General features: G+C 42.6%; 2 protein-coding genes and 2 pseudogenes across 2 annotated transcripts; 2 read left to right on the forward strand and 2 right to left on the reverse strand.

Moving 5' to 3' along the window:
* Nucleotides 1–491: 491 nt before the first annotated feature.
* On the reverse strand, nucleotides 492–7,060 carry LOC147444110 (uncharacterized; annotated as a pseudogene).
* Nucleotides 7,061–9,703: 2,643 nt separating this feature from the next.
* On the forward strand, nucleotides 9,704–10,402 carry LOC147444111 (uncharacterized). The gene has a single exon (XM_086528069.1). It carries the CDS (start codon nucleotides 9,704–9,706, stop codon nucleotides 10,400–10,402), a length of 699 nt encoding a protein of 232 aa, XP_086384195.1.
* Nucleotides 10,403–16,189: 5,787 nt separating this feature from the next.
* Nucleotides 16,190–18,060, forward strand: LOC147444112 (uncharacterized). Its single transcript, XM_086526841.1, has one exon. The coding sequence runs from the start codon at nucleotides 16,190–16,192 to the stop codon at nucleotides 16,625–16,627; it is 438 nt and encodes a 145-aa protein (XP_086382967.1). The 3' UTR covers nucleotides 16,628–18,060.
* A 4,609-nt stretch (nucleotides 18,061–22,669) lies between these two features.
* Nucleotides 22,670–23,230, reverse strand: LOC147444113 (mitochondrial carnitine/acylcarnitine carrier-like protein pseudogene; annotated as a pseudogene).
* Between the last annotated feature and the right edge of the window lie 137 nt (nucleotides 23,231–23,367).

Raw genomic sequence — 23,367 nt, forward strand, 5'->3', positions numbered from 1 at the left:
AACCACCAATACAGGACTACACAGTATGTATGCACTTCAAACCTTCAGATACTTCATCGACAAGATCAAAGGGAATACATATATCTCATATTTATACTCAGGATTTCATCAGTTATTCATCAGACATAGATAAGAATCAGAACAGACAATAGACAGATAGATATAACTGCCGCCTTCCATTTCCCATCATCATCCCACACATCAGCGTCATTCCCTTACTTCCTTACATCATCGAAGATCCCAAAAAATACAAAAGCCCCTACGAAAAGTTACATCCTTTCACATAATGTCTTTTCCTACTTACTTCCTAATAGGTTTCTGATTATCTCCTGAGTTGACTCTGACCTGATAACTTCCTGATTGGAATCTGAAGTCATCCTGACAGTTCCCTGACTGCCTATTAATTATGGTAAAGGTCCCCTTTACCACCTGGCACACCCGGTGGTACCAAAAAGAAACTTTTTGGTGACCTGAACCCACAATTCCCTTGATCACTCCTTTTGTTCAACCTCCAACACACCATCTTCTTGAGTAAGCATTTCTTCAACTTTGTCCTCCACATTTTGCAATTATGTATCTCCCTGATCATCTACTATCAGCTGTTGCAAGCTTTCTTCTTCATTAATCTACGCCTGTTGCGTCAGATTTGTTTCAGGTACAGTCTTCTCCTTTTCTGCAACCACATTGTTTTGCCCCTGATCTGCAATCTCTTCAGAAAACTTTTCCAATTCCTGATTATCTTTTTTCACATGCTGTGCAATTGTATCCACTAAAGTATCCAACATTGGAGTCTTTAGTACATCATCTTCCTGAACACCCTCTTTTGCAATCTGTTTGTTGTCCTGTGACTGTTGCTCAAGGAGAGAGTTATATTTTTCATGTAACTCCTCATACTGAAATTTCAGTAACTCATACTCCTCCTTGTTTTCTTCTTTGGCAAATATTTCATATGGTTTAGACATCACTTCTTCTAGCCTGACTCCCAGATTTTGCCAAATTTGTTCTCCGTGCTTCCTCAGTTGAGCCTTCATGTCTTCAACCTCCTCAGGTGACAAGTACCATCCATCAATTGACAACTCATCATCTGTGCATTCTCTAATTTTCTTTTCCACATCTTTACAGGCTGCCACTCTATTCAGTAGAACCCTGTTGTCTGCTTCTAAAGCTACATTAGTATTTGCTAAATTCCCCAACTCCATAGTCAATACTGCTTTCCACTCATTCTGCCACACTTTGTACATTTTTGCATTGCTCTCTCTTCTGTGCAAATGACCCTGAAACATCTTTAACTTTTCTTCCATTTTCTGATTTTGCTCTGATGCTGCCTTGAGCTTCTCCTGCAACTCTTCAATTTCCTCCACTGTCATTGTCTTTTTACTCAACTGCCTTGCCAATTCTTCTTTCTCCTCCACCAGTTTTCCATTTGTCCTCTCCAAAAGTACACTGCTCATGTTCTGCTGCTCCACAAACTCCTTTAATATCTCTACAGACTCTAAGGCTTTTGAGTATGTAACATCTTGAAAAAATTGTTTAACAAGAGACTGTTTGATATCCTCTTGCTTCTTTCCACTCTCAGTCTCCTTGGTCTTCACGACATCTAACCTTCTTTTCTTCAACTTGATGGAACGCTTCAGCGGAGTTGTCTGAGCCCCCACAATCTTTATCTGTCCATCTTCCTCTTCAGCCCAGAATTTTGGAATCTCTACATCTGTTTTCAACCCCATAGTTTCCATACATTCACCATGTGAATATTTTGCTGACCACATACTCTTATATATGCCTGTCTTGGACTCATGATACTTCTTTGTCTTCATTTCCCTGTCAATCATCTGCTCAGAATCCAACTGTTCATGCTGCCCAAATACTTCCTGACTATGTCCTTCCTGTCTGTCAGCCACCTGTCTTGACCCTGATGGTGTCATCGCCCTCAATACACCATTATTCTTTACATGCATGAAAATTGCAGCAATCAAAGGTCCCACTTTTGTACTTCTCTGCACTCTTTTCTTTTCTTTGAAAAATACCTCTGAATGTATTCTTTCATACAACATTGTTGCCCATCCAAATCTCTTACCCTTCTCTGCCATGCTGAGAATTGCATAATTCTCTCTTGATATGTAATCCAACTTCACCAATAACATGACCCTTTCCAAAAACCATTTTATTTGCTGCAATCTCTTTGCATCAGACACATTTTTCAAAGCAAAATAATTGCGAGTACCTTCACTCTTCCCGAATTCTGCATCCATGTCCTCCTCAGATGCTTTGTCCACCGCATTATCAATTCCTTCAGGCAATCCAAATACTATCGCCACTAATGCTGCTGACAAGTAAACTCCGTGTCCCACTAATCCATTACAATCTATAAGTTGCGCCATCATCATGCCTGTTTGAGTCGTGAAACACCAGTGTGTCCATGGCAACTGTGCATACTCCAATAGCTGAATAGACTGCAGCCATCGTGCATGTCTGGGTTGGAAGGAATCGATCTCCACCTTAAAATCCATGAGATGATGCTCTGTCGCTTGTCTGGCCTTCATTTGAAGCGGTGTCAGCTGCTGTACATCCTCTTCCTCATCGTCGATCTCCACCATTGTTCCAGGGCTTGGCCTTGCCGATCTCAGCCCCCTCCTTTGCACCATCGCTTCAAAATCTGCAGCTTCTCTAGCTAACGGCGGCGTACGCTGGGCTTGCTCTTCACCTAGCAACACACTCTTTCTTTTCTGCATGGCGGGCACTAACGCTGACGCACTATTACTTGAAATGTCAAGTCCTCTGTCAATTTGAAAACACGAAAACGTGGTCTCACACTCCACCTTCACTTCTCTATTCATAATACCTCGTACCCCCGAATCGAGAAAATATATTCCCACCTCATTTTGACACTCTTTTTGAGGAACCTCCCCTTCAAATAATTTCAACCGATACCCATTCAGTGGTTTTCCAAACTGGTTCCCAACTTCATCCTGTAACACAAAAGTTCCTGGCCCTTTGACTTCTGCTATCTGATAAGGCCCTACATATCTCAGCTTGAGTTTCCCTGGTCTTGGCCCCAACTTACTGTTATATACCATGACCCAATCTCCTTTTTAAAAAAATTTGAACTTAATGTGTCGAGACACCCATGCTTTCCTTCTGTTCTGCACTGCTTCTGCCAAATAAGCACTCAGAATCCTATCCTCCTCCAATTTCAACAAGGATTCCTCCCTGAAAGGTATAGACTCTTCTAGAGACAGCCTATGCTCAGCTGCAATTCTCAGACTAGGAACTACAAATTCCATTGGTACTACTGCTTCTAGTCCATATACTAGCCTGAAAGGTGTCTGACCTGTTGTCACCTTGAAAGCTGTCCTGAAAGCCCACAAAGTAGAATCAAGCTTTGTATCCCAATCCTTCCTATTGTCCTCCACAATCTTCTTCAAAATTCTGATTAGGATCTTATTAGTACTCTCTGCCTGTCCATTTTCTTGTGGATAATACACTGTAGACTTCTTGTGTATTATCAGGTGTGACTCAGTCAACTTCTTGATCACTTTGTTGAGGAAATGTACTCCTTGATCTGAAACCAATTCCATAGGACACCCAAATCTGGTCATAATATTCCTATAGAGGAATCTTGCCACACTACCTGCAGTATTATCCCTTAGTGCCACTGCTTCAACCCATTTTGTTGCATAATCAGTAGCCACCAGAATATATCTGTTTTGAGTATTTCTTGCAGAAGGAATAATAGGTCCCATGAAATCTAACCCCCACTTTTGAAAAGGTTCAAGTGGTACCACTGGTTGCAAAGGCATCCTATCTGCATCATTTGGCCTTCCATCCCTCTGACAGACCAAACACTGCCTGCAATAGTTGTAAGCATCCTTATGAATACTTGGCCACCATAACCCTGCCTGAAATACTTTTCTAGCAGTTACTTCATGAGAAAAGTGTCCTCCAGCATTGCCCCAATGAGCCTCTGAAAGAACTGCCTTTTGTTCAGGTTTCCCTGAAACACACCTTCTGATCACCTGATCTATTCCTTTCTTGTATAACATTCCTGATATTACCATAAATGATCTGCTCCTCAATGCCAACCTCTTCCTTCTATCTGAAGTCATCTCTTCTGGAAAAAAATCCTCCACCAAGAACTGAAACATCTCATCATACCAATCTTCTGCTATCAGACCTGTCACCACCTGAAACAGTCCTGCATCAGGTAATTCATCAGGCACTGCATCTGGTGGTTCTCCTGTCTCCAATCTGCTCAAGTAATCTGCAATGGCATGCTCTTTCCCCGGTGTATGCACCACACTATAGTCAAATTCCTGAAGTAAAAGAACCCATCTTGCCAACCTGCCTGACAACTGTGGTTTATTAACCATATAGATCAAAGCTTGATGATCCACATGAAACACCACCTTATTGGCCAACAAGTAATGCCTGAACTTCTTCAATGCATAAACCATGCCTAAACCTTCTCTTTCAGTTACTGAATAGTTCCTTTCAGCAGAGGATAGCACCCTGCTTGCATAATAGATAGGTCTAAACCATCCCTTCTCACTCTCTTGCATCAGGACTGCTCCCACTGCACAATGACTTGCATCCACAAATATATGGAATGGCAAATTCAATCTGGAGAAATTAGAATTGGTGCCACCACCAACATCTTCTTCAATAATTCAAAGGCCTTTTGCTGATCAGTAGACCATAAGAATGGTACATCCTTCTTGGTAAGCTTTGTCAGTGATTGACAAACATATGCCAAATACCTCAAAAATCTGTTATGCCACTTTACTTGTCCCAAAAACCTTGACAACTGCTTCAAGTTCTTAGGTACTAGTGCTTTCAGAATTGCCTCCACCTTCCTGGAATCAATGGCAATCCCTTCTTTTGATATCACATGTCCCAAAAGAATCCCACTGCTTACTGCAAATGCACACTTTTCAGGGTTCAAAGAAAGTCTAGCTTCCCTGCACTTCTGCAAACAGAGCCTGAGATGTCCCAAATGCTCATCTTTTCTTCCAAAAACACTGAAATCATCCAGGAACACCCTCATAAAAGTTGTCAAGAAAGGAGCAAACACTTGCTGAACCCACTTCTGAAAAGTAGGAGGTGCATTTTTCAATCCAAACCCCATCACATTGTAAGCAAACACTCCCCATTCTGTAATAAAGGCTGTTTTTTCTCTGTCCTCCACTGCCATCCTGATCTGATTATAGCCACTAAAACCATCCAAAAATCTATACATTTCATGTCCTGCAACCACATCCAACATTGTATCACAATATGGAAGTGGAAAAGGATCAGTCAGTGTGGCAGCATTCAGCTTCCTCCAATCCACACAAACCCAGATCTTCCCATTCTTCTTTGGAACAACCACTATTGGAGATAACCATGTCACCTTGTCAACCGGGTAAATGAAACCTACTGCCAAAAGCTTGTCCAATTCCTCTTTCACCTGCTTAGCATAACTTGGGTTTAATCTGTATCTTTGTTGTACCACTGGGACTGCATCAGCCTTCAGGTTGATCCTATGTTCACAAAAAGCTGGATCCACTCCTTTCATGTCACTGTAGTGCCAGGCAAATACATCCTTGTATTCCCTGAGTAAACCCTGCAATCCTCTTTTAAAATTCTGATCCAGATTGACACTGACCCTGACCTTCTGAGAATTCCCCTCTGTTCCTAGATCCATGTCTTCCAAATCATCTTCCCTTACCCTTGAACTTTTTGAAAGATATTCCTCAAAATCTTTCTCTGCCCTGATCTCTGCCTGTTTCTGTTCTGCCTCCAAATCAGATCCTTCAGGAAACAGCTTTCTCTTGCCCAATTTTTTCTTCAATTTCTCCACCTTGGGATCATTAGCTACATATTTCTCTGCCATATTTTGTACATCCACTTCAAATATTGGAATGACAGAAGAATTTACCCTCAAAAATTCCTCTTCCTCATCTTCTTCCAATTCTGGAGCCATATTGATTGTTTCTGCATGCACAGGTCTGCAATCAGGTGGAAGTATTTTGCTGGCCACCATCTTCATTCTCACCTTTTTCTTGCCCTTTCTCAATATCACATAATCTGCTCCCCAATGTTGCTTGACTTTTGCTGCTCTAAGCCAAGGTCTCCCAAGAATCATAGGATATGACTGAGAAGACTTTTCCAACTGCAACACCACAAAATTGACTTTAAACTTGATACCTCCAATCTCAATTTCCTTATTCCTGACAATCCCTAATGGCTGGATCCTCCTCTGATCTGCCATTTTCACTTGAAATGGTGCCGGATCCCAACAGGTAATGTTCATCTTCCTGCATGTTTCCTCTGGAAGTACATTCACTCCTGATCCTCCATCAATCAACACTCCTGGCATAAATATCTGCTCCATCTTTACACTGATCACTGGAACTTTGTAATCAACATCTGTAGGTTGCATTTCTGCTACCTCAATCTCCTGATCGGGATCTTCATCTGTCTGTAAGTCAATCAGATTCTTTCCCCCATACTGTTGTTGTAACTTCTGCATGAATTGGTCTGCAAAGCTTGGTACCAAACTCAAAATCTGCCTCAAACTGATCTGAGTAGGTGCTTCCATTAATGCATCAAAAAACTCCTCAGACATCTTGACTGCAGCTTTCTTCTGTACAGTCAGCGCCTGATCATGTCCTTTACCAACTCCTTCCTGTATTCTGTCCGTCGGATACCTTACTATTGCCTCAGGGACTTCCTGAGTTTCCCTTCTTTTATCCTCCTGTCGCTTGTTCACTTTATTTATCTCCTTCAATACTCCCATTCTAATCTGGTCCTGAACCTTCCAGTCGATTGGTTGTTGTTCTTCTTTTTTCTGAACCTTATCCCCCTTTACCTTTCCTGACGACCTGGTTACCACCATAGCTCCAGGAACATTATCCCCCTCTTTAACTCCTTCAATCGAGACACACTCTGTACAATCACATTGGAACAGGTTGCTTGATTCCCCTCTTCCACAGCAACGCTCATTAGGCATCCAGGCTCTATCAGGCTCCACTTTGGCATTCATCAGGAACTCTTCAGATTCCTGTTCTTCTTCTTCCAACATGACAACATTTAAATGTGCAGGAGGCCTTTGTTGAGGCTGGCCGCCTTTATTATTATATTGTACTATAGGGATCCCCCTCTCACTCCTGTGTTTGCACCACAGGGTGCATTCAGGTCCCTGTCTGTGCCCTTGTGTTCCACAATAGGTACACGGTAAATTTCTTCCCATTCTGTTCTGGTTCCTTTGATTACCCCACCCTTCTTGGGCTTGAAGTCTCTGAATAGGACTTGAATTTCCCCAGTTTCTAAAATTATGTGGCCTTCCCTAAGGCCCTCCTGCAATCATGACATTCGCTGCAGGTGGATTCATTCTTTGCTGCACCCTTTCTGGAATGCGTCCCCGATAATTTGGATTGTACCAACATCTTTCATCACTATGGCCAAACACTTGACATGTTTGACAATCAGGCCTCTCTGGCATACCCAGTTTTGTAAGACCCAAATTCTTCAATTGACTGACAATCATCTAACAAATGTCTTCTTTTCCAGGAACTGTCTGCTCCCTGCTTTTACCCTTTTTCTCTTTGTCCTTCTCCTGCCTGGAGGATTTCTTCTTTTTCTTCTTACTTTTCTTCTTCTTTTTCTTTTTCTCTGACCAATCATCATCTTCTTCATTAGAATCCTTTTCAGACTCTGAGTCTTCCTCATCTGAGGAGTCATCTGTTTCTTCATCATCTTCTTCATCCTCTGAATCTGATTCTTCCCTTTTGGAAGATTTCTTTCTCTTCTCAAGGCTTCCATACCTTCTTTCTGCCCTTGTGGCTGCTTCCACCAACTCATTGAAATCTGCTTCATTGTTGATCACTCCTCTTCCTGCTACTGAACTGCGTAGCTCCAGAGTCAATCCTGTCTACAGAATTTACCTGAATCCATAAAAATGTGTATTCATGGTACAACAAGGCAAAATTCTTGGACATATTTTCTCTAAAAATGGCATTTCAACAGACTTTGAGAAGATTAAAGTAATAGTGGAGTTACCAAGGCCTCACAATGCGAAGCAAGTATAGGGCTTCATGGTACATTGTCGATATTATCGACGATTTATCTACATGTACGCCATCATAGCACGACCTCTCTACGCTTTAATCACTATCTTCGTCTGGACAGATGAGTGCGAACAATCCTTCAATAAGCTTAAAGCTTGTCTGACATCAGTGCCTATTCTCAAATAGCGAGATTGGAATGTAATTTTCCATGTCCATATAGATGCATCAAACTTTGCTATAGGAGTCATATTAGCTCAACCAGGCAAGAAGAATATGTATTTTCCAATCTCTTACGCTAGCAAACAATTGAACACTGCTCAACAAAATTACACCACTACGGAAAGGGAGGGGCTAGGGATGATTTATGCTGTCAAAAAGTTTAGATATTACCTCCTAGCCAATAAATTTGTCTTCTTCACCGATCATCAAGCCCTTTTATATCTTGTGAACAAACCCTGCAATAGTGGACGTATCGTATGATGGTTCATTATATTGCTAAAGTTTGATTTCACAGTGGTAGTGAAGAAAGGCACAACGCATCAAAGAGCCGACCATTTGTCACGCTTGACAAGTGGGGAAGCACCTAAGGGAATTGAAGATGATTTGCCAGACGCATATCTCTTCAACATTGAAATGATACCCCGATGGAGTGAACAATATGTTCCCCTAATGACCATAGGACAGCTAAATATCCCACTTCCTATCAGAGAAAAGCAAGCTCTAGTCCAAAATGTAGCATCATTCTTCATGCTCGCAGGAAGGATGTATTGCAAGGGAAGGGATGGGGTATTACATCTATGCATAGAAACCGAAGAAAAACTACATTATCTGCTAAGTGCCCATACCACTGTTGGAGGAATTCATATGGAAGCTAACTAGACAATTAAAAGAATAATTTGGGCAGATGTTTGGTGGCCAACCATGGAGACCGAAGTTCATCACTTTGTGAGAACATGCATAGATTGCCAAACTAGACCACCAAAACCCCATGCAACTCTATTTCATGTAGCTGTAGCGCCTAAATGGAGCAAGTACATTGTTGACTACCTAGAGCATCGCATATTTCCAGAGAAAGTCAACAAGGTTAGAGGCAAAGCTATTGAATTAGAGTCCAAAGATTACAAGCTTATAGCTCATCAACTCTACAAGATAGGAAAAGACAAGCAACTATAGTTGTGTGTCACAGAATCAGAGTACTTAAGGGTACTTGAACAAGCTCATGCGGGTTTATCAGGAGGACCCTTTTCTGTGGATACAACTGCAAAAGCAATCATGATGCCAAGATTGTGGTGGCCTACCTTATTTCAAGATGCCATTGAGTTTGTTAAAAGATGTGATGAATGTCAACGAGTGAAAGTACCTATTCGTAAGGATAATATGCCATTGAGACCTATGATGGGGGCTAGAGCTTTCACTAAATGGGGCATTGACTTTGTCAGTTCCATTAATCCACTAGCGCATAGAACGCGGGCACAATACATTATTGTTGCCACCGATTACCTAACCAAGTGGGTTCAATACAAGGCCACGCCAAAGAATGATGCTAGAACAATGGCATGTTTCCTCTATGAGTATGTCTTCACCAGATATGGACTACCAATAGAAATAGTTAGTGATAGAGGAACTCATTTCATTAATGATGTTTACTCGATGAGTTTATGGTGATACATAAGAAATCATCTCCCTATCATCCACAAGCCAACGGGCAGGCAGAGAGCACAAATAAGATCCTTTGCAATGTCCTTACGAAGATTGTAGGCAATTCGTGCACAGATTGGGAATTGAAACTCAATTCCTCTTTATGGGCATATAGGGTAGCCTACAAGATGGCCATTGGTACAAGGCCATTCAACCTAGTGTTTGGATTGGATGCAATTCTACCCATAGAATTTATGATTCCCACACTCAGGGTGGCCAAGGAACTGGAGTGGACGGGGCATGAGCTGTCTCAAAGACTCACTGAGCTCAAGCAATTAGATGAATTTTGTCTATGGGCAGTAGCAGGAATGTATGCTCAGAAAAGACGTCTTAAAAAGTTTCATGATGCCCATGTAATCAACAAGGACTTCAAAAAGGGAGATCTAGTGCTGGCTTACACTCTCAAAGAACACAGGTCAAAGTTAAAGAAGTGCAGCATGGGACCTTATGTTATCCATAATCTATCATCTAGTGGGGCAGTTCATCTTGCCACATTGGATGGGGAACCCATGACCAGCTGGATCAGCAGATGTAGATTGAAAAAGTATCATGAACCATTAACGCAAGATATGCTACAAAGACTACACACTACAAAGGAACGTAGTAAACAGAAAATGGAACTTAAAGCTCAAGCGCAAGCAGAGGCAAAAGAACACTGAGAAAAGTTGAGGAAATATCATGGGGATATACGTGAAGTCACGGAAGGAACGAAACGTCTAAGAATATGTGTAATCTATGAAGAGGACCACCCAAACTCCGCATTAAGACCATACATCTTAGTGGAGATTGGCACTGAGTTCAGGACTGAATTCGCACTATTTGACACAGGTGCATATGTCAACTCCTTAAGTTACGAAGTCTGGGAATCTCTGGACAAACCAACTCTTTGCGAGTCTAAAACAACGCTTATGTCCTTCACAAAAGAGACTAATCCGGTAGAAGGATATTTGGATTTACCTCTCTTCATTGGCAATACTAATGTGCATCATAGATTTTATGTCATGAAGCCAGGGAAAGCAAACATGCCGGTCATCTTGGGCCAACCATGGCAGAGAACCTACAACGGTGTACCCAACTAGAGAAGAGAGGGGATCAACTTCGAATACGATCATGCAAGGCTATCCGCAACCTTTCTCAAAGATGAAGACTTTACTATGGATACGGACTCCGAAGATGACAACAACTCGGCAATAAAATGTGAAATTATTGCAACCACTTCAAGCCCAGAAGAAAATAACCAAATAGAGATTCCAAAGACACCTAACAACCTAAAAGAGGCGGGTCAACAAGAAGATAAGCAAAAAAGAATGCCAATCAACGCTTAGTTCAAGGACCGGCACAACATCCTATGGATCCCAAGAAGGCTCGCACAGGCACAACAGGGCTCATCATAGATATCACAGATGTGGGTTCCTAAAAGAGCAACAGAAAAAGCTACTCCCACATCATAGCTACAAATTCCAAAGAGGAGAAAAGCATGCAACAAGTCTACAAGACACAACTCACCAAAGATGAAACCAAGAACAAATTGCCATCAGAAAGTATGGGTACCAAAGCAACTTCTCAGAGCACAAGGGGATGGCCATTACAAATGGATTCCACAGAAAAACTTACGACCCAATGTAGCTCAGAGAACGCTTCGCAGGTACGAGAAAGAAGAATATCCCACAGTAACCACAACAAGGAAATGGATTCCAAAGCGTGTTCTTGATGTACAAGGCTACTTTGCTGGTGCAGCAAAGATTTGGATACCAAAAAGACCAGCCAGCAAACCAACACAAACACGGCAGAGGCCAACTAAACCAAAGTCAAACTCACTACTAGTGGGTACCAAAGAAGACAGGTCAAACAAACACCAAATTAAACCACGAGTGTCCATGTTCGTCACCGACAACACCTAAACCATTCAAGAAAGTAACTGCTCAAGAGAAAGGAAAGTGGATACCAAAGCAAACAAACACGGGACAGGAAAACTACGCAGAGATGCAACCAACAGCTGAAACACAAGAAAAAGCCACTTGTAGAAAAGTCGAACAAAGCCAAATAACGCCATACAATGGCTCAAATCCAATTGACAATGCTCCTAGATTTGTCTCCATTCTAAGGACATTCAATAGTATGATAGTTGAAGAGTAGTGGCAGAGATTCATGAACAACAAGGTAACAAGTGATATAGCCTCAACAACAGAAGCGCTTGGACCAAATTTGCTCCAAGACCCACTTCTTGCACAACAATGTTTGTTTTAAACATGCATTGACTGTGATGGCATACTAGGGCCACATTACACGGCCACACATTAGGCACCGTTACCACCACCCATGCACACACATGCCTTGACCAACGATAACTTAGAACAGGTGTGCAGTATACCAACGCCACATTAAAATCCAGCAATAAGACTACAGTAAGCAAAAAGAGTGAGGATGAGTGCACGAGCCTCGACAGCAAAAGCCCTTGGAATGAATTGCTCCAAGACCTACTGTTCTTGCACCGCACAGTTCTTTTGACATGCATGGACTATGATTGCATAATAGGGCTAAATTATACGGCCATGCATAGGCACTCTTTTCTCGCCCTGGCACTTGACAGCTTCAAGCTGCAAAACACTACACTTAATGCTAGCATCCGAGAGCGGATACTACTATAGGTGTGGGGGAGGGGCATCCTTACAAAGGCCATGTACTTCAAGATAGCAAAGGAGTCGGGGTCGTTTGGGCTTTGTGTGTACTTAAAGTAAAAGCATTTTCTAGCGTATTTGTGTTTGATTGTGTTAAAAAAACAAGTTGAGGGAATAGGGGGCAATGTCATATGTGAGCCCCTAGGTGTGTGTAAATATGTATATACAGCAATAAGTTGGTCATTCAACAACAAATAAGTCAGTTTCAAGCTCTAATGATGTCAGAAAGAAGAGCTGAAACTTGATCCTAGTAATTTTCTTGGTATTAGATTACAATATAGGCAATCATAGCTATTTTTCAAGTAATTAATTTTATTTTCTACTATTTACGCTTAAATAATGCTATTTTCTTTTTTTTTAAAGGCTCAGAAAATTGATTTGAGCACAAACGGGTGATCTAGAGGCTGAGGCGGACAGATGACATAAGCCATGGCTTAAACGGGCAACTTTCAATACTTCACTTATGGGCCGTGCCTACAAACAGGTCAAATTGGCATAGCTTGGTCACCGGGACACAGAATCAGGTGCAATCTTAAGGCGGCATTCTGTGACTATCTGAGTCATAAAATCATATGCATTGGTCGGGCGGGTAGGCACATATAGACACATGGGCTCACACTTCAAGTCATTTGTATTTGAGAGAGAGAGAGAGAGAGAGAGAGAGAGAGAGAGAGAGAGATTTCTTCACCTAGAGCTGTGGAGTCTTGCTGGCCACCATTCTCTACACACAGGCATCCACTAGCCACCATACTCATCAGGTATGTTCTAGAAGGTGTCTATATGTTACAATCATGTGTGTGCATGTGTATATCATCATATAAGCATGTAGCAGGTGAAAGGTCAAGTCTAGAAAAATCTAAAGCTAAAATCATGCATAACTAACAAAGTAACTGTTCAAATTGAATGGGAACCACATGGAGGGACTCCAGAGACATAGCAGAACAAGTTGTCATCATCAAAACATGCTGCTATGAGTAACCCTTCAAATTGGCAATTATAAGGATTGTTTATGATGGGGGTTCCTGATCATCCATACCACCTGTAGAGCCTATGCTGAAGGTGTGGCACAAAATGACCTTCAGAAAACCATGTCAAAGGGCCAAAAGATGACTATCCGCAAGTGCGAACCGTCAAACTGCAAACAATACATAAAGCAATTGTCCAAATAAGGTCAAATCTTGCAGGGGGGGCTAAGAACATGTGGGGAATGAGCTGATCAAGTCAAAACATGTCACTATGAACAAGGCTTATAATCGTCGATTACAAGCATGCTTCATACATGTAAGTGCTGAGGGTGCCAGCTGATTGGGTATGCCCTGTAGACTCCTTGTGGAAGATGCCATCAACTTTGGATGCTAAAAAGTCAGTATGAAGCTTGAAGATGGCAAAAAGTCTGAAATCCTGCTCAAAAATAGCTGACGTAGGGTTAAATTTGAGTTTTCTTTGAACCAAAACCTTCCGGGTATGTTCTATATATGCTAAGCAAGCCGCCTATGAAGAAAAAGTATAGGCACAAGAAGAATGCTTATAATCGGCAATTACCCAGGTGGCCTGAAACTGCTGAGCCTAGTGATGGCTGGATGATAGATGTCCTAAGGAACACGCAGGTGCAGTCGGAATCCAATTTGGATCTCTGATGACCAAGATAGGGCCAATCTAGTGAAAATAGCTCTGAAACGGTCAAAATGGACCACCTCAACTCAGAATGATTCCAACAGGCTCCAAATGATGCACCAAGGTGGATACAATGCTAGAGAACAGGCCTAGGTAGCTGGTGGATCACAGACGGAATATCTAAATGGACCAGAACTGCAAAGATAGCTCAAGTTGGAGTGCCAGAAGAATAAAAATGACAAACAAAGCCAAATCAAGCTATTCAATGCCTGATGATGGACTAACAGGGCTTCTATTGACTGGGGATAAGGGTTGGGTGATTAACCACTAACCTACAGGTGCAAGCAACTTCAAACTGCTTCAAACAACCGCTCAAAAGTGCCAGAAACATGAGGAATTAGCGGGTTTCATCAAGGAGTTCACAATAAACTCTAATTTGTGCTAGAAAAGCTAAACAATGCTTGAGATCTTGCCAAAATCCGCTACAGGCTATAACTACTAGTCTGAGCGTCCGATTGCGAATCCAAAAGTTGCTATACGAGCATATAATAGACCTCTAGGTAGGCGAGGAACTAGACTCAGTGTTTGGTAGACTTGGGGGTTCGGCGAGGAAGGAAGAAATCAGCAGTACATCAATCATGGAATTTTGTAGAATTGATACATAGGGAAATGCTGGCGTATGGTGGAAAGACAGCTGAAAATCAAAGGCATATTAACTGTGGCCAGGTACTCACAAGAATTGCATATCATGCAGCCGAGATGATAGACAAATTACCCCAGCACCGAAATTTGAAGAAATAGTGAGCCAATGTCAGGCTCCGGCACCAGAAGCTGTTCTTTCTCCAAAGAAACCCAAAGGGGTAAAGACCAGGCAAGTTCAGAAGCACTCTATTGCTGAGGAGGACTCTGAAGAGGAGGCGGAATCATCCAACAGTGAGAGTGAAGAAGAGGAGCTGAGAACAAAGAGAAAACATGACCAACACTCCACTGAAGAAGAAAGTGCTACCACAGCACCAGAAGACTCAGACGAGGGAGAAAAGTCAAGCTTGGATCCAGATGCGGATAAACCAGCAGCTCCCGCAATTAGGAAGGAATGGGAGAAGATATTGCAAGAAAGAGAAAAAAGAAAGAAAATTGCTTCAGAGATCGTTCGAGAACAATCTTCTCATGTCACCTCTTCCAAGAAAATGATAGAAGAAAAGAGAGCTGAAAAGATCAGATTGGAGAAGGAAAGAGAGTTTGAAGAGAGGAAGTTGCCCGCAGGTAAAAGAAAAGCTGAAGAGATGGTCAAGGAACAAAGGAAAAAAGCTAAGGCTGATGCACCGGTTACGGTGGTGGAATCTGCTGTCTCTATTTTGCTCCAATCACTCAAGAGCCACCAATAGTAACTATGGTAACACCGCCTGCAACCACGGTAATTCACACTGCTATTCCAATCCCTGAGCCAACACTGACAACGCCGATTGTTACGGCCGTAGCAGTGCCACCCGCTCCAGAGGTGCAATCGGTTAATATAGTGCCTCCCATCCCTAAAGATGAGGAGATGGACTTGCCTAAAAAGAGCAGACGACATTTGATCATAGTCAAGTACAAGAGGAGAAAGTTGAAGAGTTCTCATAGAGAAGAACAAAGAAAAGGGGAAGAAAAGAAAGACGAGGCTGAGAAGCAAATGGAAGACAAAGGGAAAGAAAAGGAAATACCTTCTAAAAGCTCTGATCACAAGGAGGATACGGAAAGTTCAAAAGAAGAGGAGGACAAAGATGAATTCGACTAGATGGATCCCTCCTCATGATATCTTAAAGACGGCAAAGCATATGCAAAAAGAGATGAGATACATCATCAGGAGCACAAAGGAACGTGAAAGAAAGCTGTCGGAGGCTAACTCAAGTTTTAGGTGATCATTCAAAGGAGTTGAATTCGCTCGCTCGATGAAGCCAATTCGGAGATGGTCCAACAACTGAAGGCTCATCAAGCAAAAGTGAGTCAGCTGGAAAGGAGAGATGAAGACCGAACCAAAGAAATGGCGCCCCACTTACAAGCTGAGGTTACCAAATACCAGCTAAAAGCCATAGAGGTGGAGCAGAAGCTACATATAGAAAAGGGAAGAGTCATGGGCTTTTGTCCACGACATAGCTGCTAGAGAAAGAGCAGGCAATGGAAAGGATATTGGCAAAGAAGTTTGCAGCAATTAAAAGAAAAAGACCAACAATTGGCATGGTTAGTAAAGCTCAAGTCATCAGCAACAAAAGAGCAATTGAAGCAGAGGCTGCCATGAACAAATTCCTCGCCAATCCGCTGGCTGGCATGCCAATGCCTGGAAGTGCTCAAGCTGAGCAAATCAAGGAGCTGAGAAAGAGCTTGGAAACCGAAAAGATCTCTAAGGGGTTGCTTGTCAACCGTTTCCACCAACAGATTGAAGATAAAGACAAGGAGATCTCAGAGGTGAAGGCAAAATTAACCAAACTGAGGGATCTCATGGTAACTTTGGAAATCCAACAAGTAGCAAGGCAGGTACAACCAACTCCAGTGGTCCCTCTAGAGCTACCCACATATATGGAGCGTGTGGACTTTGATATGCCAGGGCCAGGATAGTCAAGTGAGTCTGGATTAACTGAGGAGGAGTTAATGGATTATACAGATATAAAGCAGGAGCTGAGAGACAAAATTGCAAGGCAGAACGATCTGATAATCAAAGAATGCATGGAGTGGGAGTAGTGAGTCCTAAAGTCTGCATGCATTGCTTATCTTACAGCAGAGGACATCCATAAAGATTATCATATGCCTACTCTCCCACTTCCATTGCTGAAGCAGGAAGTATAGTATATGAAGAAGAAATATAGGCCAGATTGTCCAGTGAATGAACTTGGAGGCTTTGAAAATGTGCCAATCACGGAATAAAAGGTGGTGGAGATAGAGAAGAATCGGTCCAAGTGGAGGATTAGCTGGCTAAAGAAGTATCCAAAGAATAGATATTATTACTTGTCAGCCCCTCAAGCACTTTGGATTGACCCAACCTTCTGTCCCATACGAAGGCAAAGAAATTGGGATTCTTTCCAGAGATATACCGAACGAGAAAGGAGTACTTGGCTAAACTACCATGTATTGCCATCTCCTGCAAAAGGAAGAATACCCACAGAAAAGTACATGGTGGATACCCTCATTAGCCGGGTGATAGAGCAGCTGAAGGGGATACCGGATAATACATGAATCATGCTCTGCAAGATAACAAAGCTCATTTGCACCTGCATTACAAATTTCAATGATCTTGCGGAGACAGATCACCCCTGGACAAAGTTTTTTGAAGGCGGACAAGGCCTATGTTGGGATTTGGAGCTGGCACCCTCAAGGCAAGTGCTCATGGGGCTATATATTGCCCGAGCCATCTTCTTACCAGCCCACTTCTTGGTAACTTTTGAAGAGGCATTATATACTAGATTCTTTGAGGTCCAAAGCAATCTCTTCAGCCTGCTGAACCAAGATCTGTCAAGCAGATTTGTGGCCATCTTACGAATGGAGATTGAAGCCCCTCTCAAGGATACACTGGCAGATTTGGAGATCCAACAGAGAATTAGAAAATTTCAGCATGCTTTGGATTGGAGCAGGCGGCACTCTATAAGCTGAATGCCAGTTGCCGAGGAAGGCACCTGCAATAGGTGTGGGGGAGTGTTCCGTCCAGCGGAACAAGAGAAGAAGAAGAAGCAAAAGCGGGAAGCAGTTAGCAGCACAAAGTGGAGGAGAATGATTGTTTTTTAATTTTCAAAGGCTCATGTGATTTTTGTAAAGCCCATGAACATGTTTTAATGTGAAAGGGCCTTTTTGGGCTTCCAATTTGTATGAGTTTTGAACCCACAACCTCTTGGGTGAGGTTTTTTAGGTTATAATTATGCCTTAGAACATTAAAAAAATAGGGAGAAGTTTTTGAAGTGGGGATAAGAGATTACGTGCAAAGCTTTGCTTATGGAGCTTTCTACATAGCCCACATTGTAATTCTGATTATTGCAATAGAATCCCTAGGTGTTTCTCTACACTCTGTCATCAATTTTGTTGAATTTAAGCTTACTAAATTTTGGTGATTAGTGTGCTTAATCTTCCGATTGTGAGCTTAATTCACTGTTTTTGAGTGTTTTGTTGATGAGAGAATGATTGCTAGGTGTTTGAAAGATTAATTTCTAATTTCCCTCACAATTAAGAAGAGGATTAATTTCCCTCTTCTCTTAATTCCGGTGTATTAGTGAATTAGCTTCATGAATTAGCAGTCCCTATGCTTCCTTGTGAGTCTTGAGAAGGGAGTTACATGTGTGTGCTATGAGTTTAAGTGTGTGTGTCCATTGCTACTCTTGATTATACTAGCCTCTCCCCTCATCAAGCTCTCTTTGTGTACGCGTAGCTCGAGTAAAAATAATCCCAAACATCTCTGGTCCTCATATCTCATGACTTTGGATAGGGATCCAAAACCCTCTCTGAACAGGCAGTGAAAGCTGCCTCGTATCTCATAGTAAACCGAGCAATGGCATATGTAGTGCAGTTCTATCTCGGGCTCCATATGGCATAGGGTACATGTCCTGGCCTCTCTTGGTACTCCTCTACATCTGCCAGTCTTCATCCGAAGTTGGTGTGAGGATGTGTGTATCTAGCCAATAGCACATCGTATCCAATGAGATAAGTGAATGTCCATGTATCTCGGCCTCATCACAAAACCATCCTCAATGAGCTGGAGGAGTGCTCTCTGTAGAAGGCCATCTTCGTGCCCCACTCATGTGCCGGCTGTATCCAAGTCCTCCTAGTATCAAGCTGAGTCAGGTCCTGGCGGATAAGCCTTGTAATCTCACACTGTGTAAGGGTCAAAGAGGAGGCATCCAAAGAGTACTGGAAAGGGAGCAATCTATCCATGATGAACCCATGTAGCTGAACCCATGTAGTTGAAACCATGATGCTCTCCCCATACCAACATGTTGTATCTCCCTGCATAGCTAGCTGTCTAGAGGACTAAAGTGCCAGGCGGGCATATCTATCTCTAGGGAGAGAGAGAGAGAGAGAGATATCCCCGTTTGGCACTTGAGTCCTCTAGAAATGAAATGAAATGTTATATTAACGTCTAAAAAGGGCCAAAATGACTATGAGACCAAGACAATACAAAATATATGAATGGATAATACAACTTTCCACAAAGAAAACTGGAAAAAGAAAGTAGAAAGCTACAAGGCTAAAAAATCTAAAAAAGCTGAGGTGTGTGGAGTAAAACATCATGTGTGTGTGTGTGTGTGTGTGTGTGTGTGTGTGTGTGTGTGTGTGTGTGTGTGTGTGTGTGTGTGTGTGTGTGTGTGTGTGTGGTCATCTCGAACCACTGGCACAAGGCACCCTTGATTTGCTCTACCAACAGCAAATCATTACCTGTGATAATCAGGTCATCAACATAGAGGACAAGGACACAAAGATGGTCCCCCTCTGACTTGTAGTACAGGTTGTAATCTGCGTGAGAACGAATGAATCCCAGCTTCTTCAGGTACTAATCCATCTTCTCATTCCAGGCACGAGGTGCCAGCTTAAAAAAACCTATAAACGTATTCCTCCTTACCAGATACCACAAAACCGGGACACCTCCTCCTTCAAGTCACCATTTAGGAAAGCAGACTTGACATCCATTTGGAATATTGGCCACCGCTCATGAGCTGACAAAGCTAGAACAATCCTGATTGTGGTCATCCGGGCTGTAGGAGCAAATGCCTCATCATAGTCAATGCCTGCTTTCTAGGTAAAGCCTCAAGCAACAAGTCGTGTTTTGTGCTTGTCCAGAGAGCCATCTGACCGGTACTTGGTCTTGTAGACCCATCTCACTCCAATAATCTTCCGCCGGGGTGGTCGTGGTACTAGCTCCCAGGTAGCATTCCGCTCAATGGATCCGATCTCTGCTTCCATTGCTACTTTCCACATCGGTTGTGAAAGCGCCTCCTCAACAGTAACTGGTTCCTTGGCTACCATGATCGAAGACGACAAGGAATTATTTGTATGCAACAGTACATTGGCAGACAAAGAAACTGAATGCCGAGTGCGGGGTCCAGAATCATTCCAACTCATTCCAACTGGTGAAATCGGTCACGCCTGAGTCCTTAAGTGTCTGGTGAGCCACTTAGGAACTACTGCCATCTCATCATCTGCTTGAATTCAGACTTCACTTGCAAATATGGATGTTTGTATTTCAAGGGTAGACTACATGTGCCAAAGGATTCTACTCTAAAAAAGGGTGATTCTGTTTAAAGCTCAGATAGCCTGTGACTTCAAGACATCTAGGTTATGCAAAGACTATTAAAGTAGCTAGAAAGAGTTATCATTGGATGGGACTAAAGGGTGATGTTCTTCAATACGTGCAACAATGCCTTTCTTGTCAAAGGATTAAAGTTGGGCGAGTGAAAATGCCTCGAATGTGCCAACCCTTGGACATACCTTAGATGAAATAAGAATTCATCAGTATGGACTTTGTTACTGGGTTACCCATAGTCCAAGGTTGGTATAATTCTATCATGGTAGTAGTGGACATGTTAACCAAGGTGTCCTACCTTACCCCAGTAAAGGTTACCTAACCTATACTACAAATCACATGATTAAACTTGTTAATTATAAAAAAAAGAGTGCCCAAATTGATGAAAATTAAGCATCAATTGATAATAAGAACCACTAAAGGAGCACTTACAATTAATCATATGCCCAATGCCTTGCAATAGAATGGTACTCACTCCACACTCATAAGTAGGAAGAGGGAAATAGCTTCGCACATTTCGTGTTATTTCTCACTATAAATAATACACCAATTTTTTACAAAGCTTAATAAAATGGCCTTTATACTAAAGCTTTGTCTAAAAAAGGTTGTGGGTTCAATTCTCATGCAACTTGGAAGCCCATGGCCCCATCCTTCTCAATAAGAAGGGAATTTTACATATTACATGTGATGGGGTTGCACGTAGGCTTCAAAAAATAATACCATCTTTGTAGAAGTTCTTATGGGCCTTGCAACACTCTCCCACACCTATTTGGTGCACATCCTTGTGTACCACTAGACATGCCCTTAGTGAGCTTGTTGGTAAGTGAGATCTCTTTTCAACTGCTTGATCTTTTCTCATTTGAGGTCACTAAGCACATCTTTTAGAGGCATATCTATCTCCATTTGCATGAAAGCCACATACCAGATTCTAAAATCCTTGTTTAATAGAGAGAAGATATTAATATGTACTTTGAGGAACCCTATGTATAATGCTTCTTCAAAGGTCACCAAGTAGTGTGATGGCAAACAGATAACTCTAGTATATAAGCCCATCAACACCTACCTTATGTGAGAGTTGTGCCATGCGTGGTGTGTGTGCAAGAAGGAGATGAAGGCACACAAGGTTTGTGGTGCCCTAGCTCACAATGTATGAGCCACACCTTATTGCTCTATTACTAAAAGAATGAGTATAGAGTATACACATGTATTAGGGTTAGTGAGTTAGATGGCAGGAGATTGTTAGGTTTCATGGTGAGCTAGAGAGAGAGAGAGAGAGAGAGAGAGAGAGAGAGAGAGACTCAATGTACTTCAACACACAACATGATCACTAATTTGCTAATGTGTACAATGAATAATAAGAGAAGAGTACATGGGCAGAATATAAAGGAATGGAGTGGGATAGGAGGTGGAGGAGAGAGTGCCACATAGGTGCATGATCTCATGGAGGACAATCAAGCACATATGCACTCATGCTAACCACAAAAATTCTAAGAGAGGCTTCACACACACAAAGCTCTGCAAATATCTAGCAAATCCCCCCTCGGAGCGAAGGTGGAAGACTAAGAGACAAGCATAGGCATTGTGGTATGGACCCAAAAACTGCATTCCAAGCACTCAAATGTCTTGGAAATGCCAACACCTACATTCTCATGGTAGGCATGATAGAAGGGCTTGACCATATGGACCAGAAGCTTGCTCAAAAGACATCCCCCCTTGAGCTAAGCTGGGGTAAAAGGATAAGAGCCAAGTTTATGAAAAAATAACACACAGAAAATATAAAAATAGTCAATTTTTGGAGTACTACTCGGGGCAGAGAACCCATTATTACAACACAAAAAGTGGATAAACATTTTTTGGGTTTTTTACGGGAGTAGGAAGATAAATGATCTAAAAATGTTGGTATAGCACCAATATTTTCATAGGCGAATTCGAGTGAACTCAGAATAGTGGCAAAAATTGTCACATCTTGTGAGGATCAGTGGACAAGCTTGATGAGGATCAGTGGACAAGCTTGATGTTTCCCGAAATTTGTGAGGCAAAGCGAGTCTTCTACATGAAGAGATCCCTGCGTGTCGGTGTCGGTGTCGATGAGCGAGCAAATCCAAAAAATAATGTGCTTTGTCTGGATCTCAGAAAGGTGATCGTGGGAACGAGCATTAACCCAAGGATGAAAAAGAAAAACCATAGGCAAAGGTTTTGAAAAAGTAACCTTATCATCACCATCTTATCGCCACACAATCTATGAGTGGAGGTGTATGCCTGCACACTTGGGATTGCTTTGATTATCCACTTGTATCACACTCTTAATCACATCTGTAGGGTACACGGAGAGCTAGAAGCTTTCTCTGGCAATACCTCCTGCGGTCAGCAGTGACCCTCTACCGAGAGACGAACCCTCCTACCACGCTTCCGGTTTTACCCCCAGAATCCTGCGCGAGGTCCCTCAGAGCCTTGCTGGTTGTGCCCACATATCCCCCTATAACACCCGCTGCTGCAAAGCTAATCGGGTTTGCCTATGCGGTCACTAGAGAGATCTGAGCTTGCAATTGGCACTTGCTTAGCTCTATAGGACAAGCTAGGAAGGAGACAACAATGTCGGTCCGAGCACCACAAATGAATTGCTGGGAGATGGAGAGGGGAGCACCTGGAGCAGTGCAGAGTAAGGTCTCCATCTAACTGCGAGCAATAAAGAGAACAACATTGAAGGCAGCGACAGTGGCCAAGGGAGCGCCCATGCCCTTGTAGAGGCCACACGGCCCTTCGCTTGCCAGCATCTGCTTGATAGAGTCTATGGCCCCTTTGTATTTTGGAGGCACTCCAGGCGACGGCGGAGGCTGGCTTTGCAACTTCACCTTGATGTTGTCGAAGGGGTGCCCTACCAGTAGCTGCGCCACTCCCCCCATCATTCCCACTGTCAGGTCCTTGGCAGCGTCCGCCATGCTACTTGCCTACACATCCACTAGCACGTGCACATGCAATCGTGGAGCCAAATGCGCTGCTGCACTAGTGGAGTAGCATGTTGGCACTTCTTGCTGCTCTGCTTGCTCTCAGTTAGTAGAGCTACACCCTTGTAAGT

This window comes from Adiantum capillus-veneris, chromosome 13, assembly GCF_014529385.1.
Source record: "Adiantum capillus-veneris isolate H3 chromosome 13, ASM1452938v2, whole genome shotgun sequence".
NCBI lineage: Eukaryota > Viridiplantae > Streptophyta > Polypodiopsida > Polypodiales > Pteridaceae > Adiantum > Adiantum capillus-veneris.

Bases quoted from the DNA above. Each gene is read 5' to 3' on its own strand.
- LOC147444111 (XM_086528069.1), top strand. From the start codon at position 9,704: ATGGTGATACATAAGAAATCATCTCCCTATCATCCACAAGCCAACGGG.
- LOC147444112 (XM_086526841.1), top strand. From the start codon at position 16,190: ATGGAAAGGATATTGGCAAAGAAGTTTGCAGCAATTAAAAGAAAAAGA.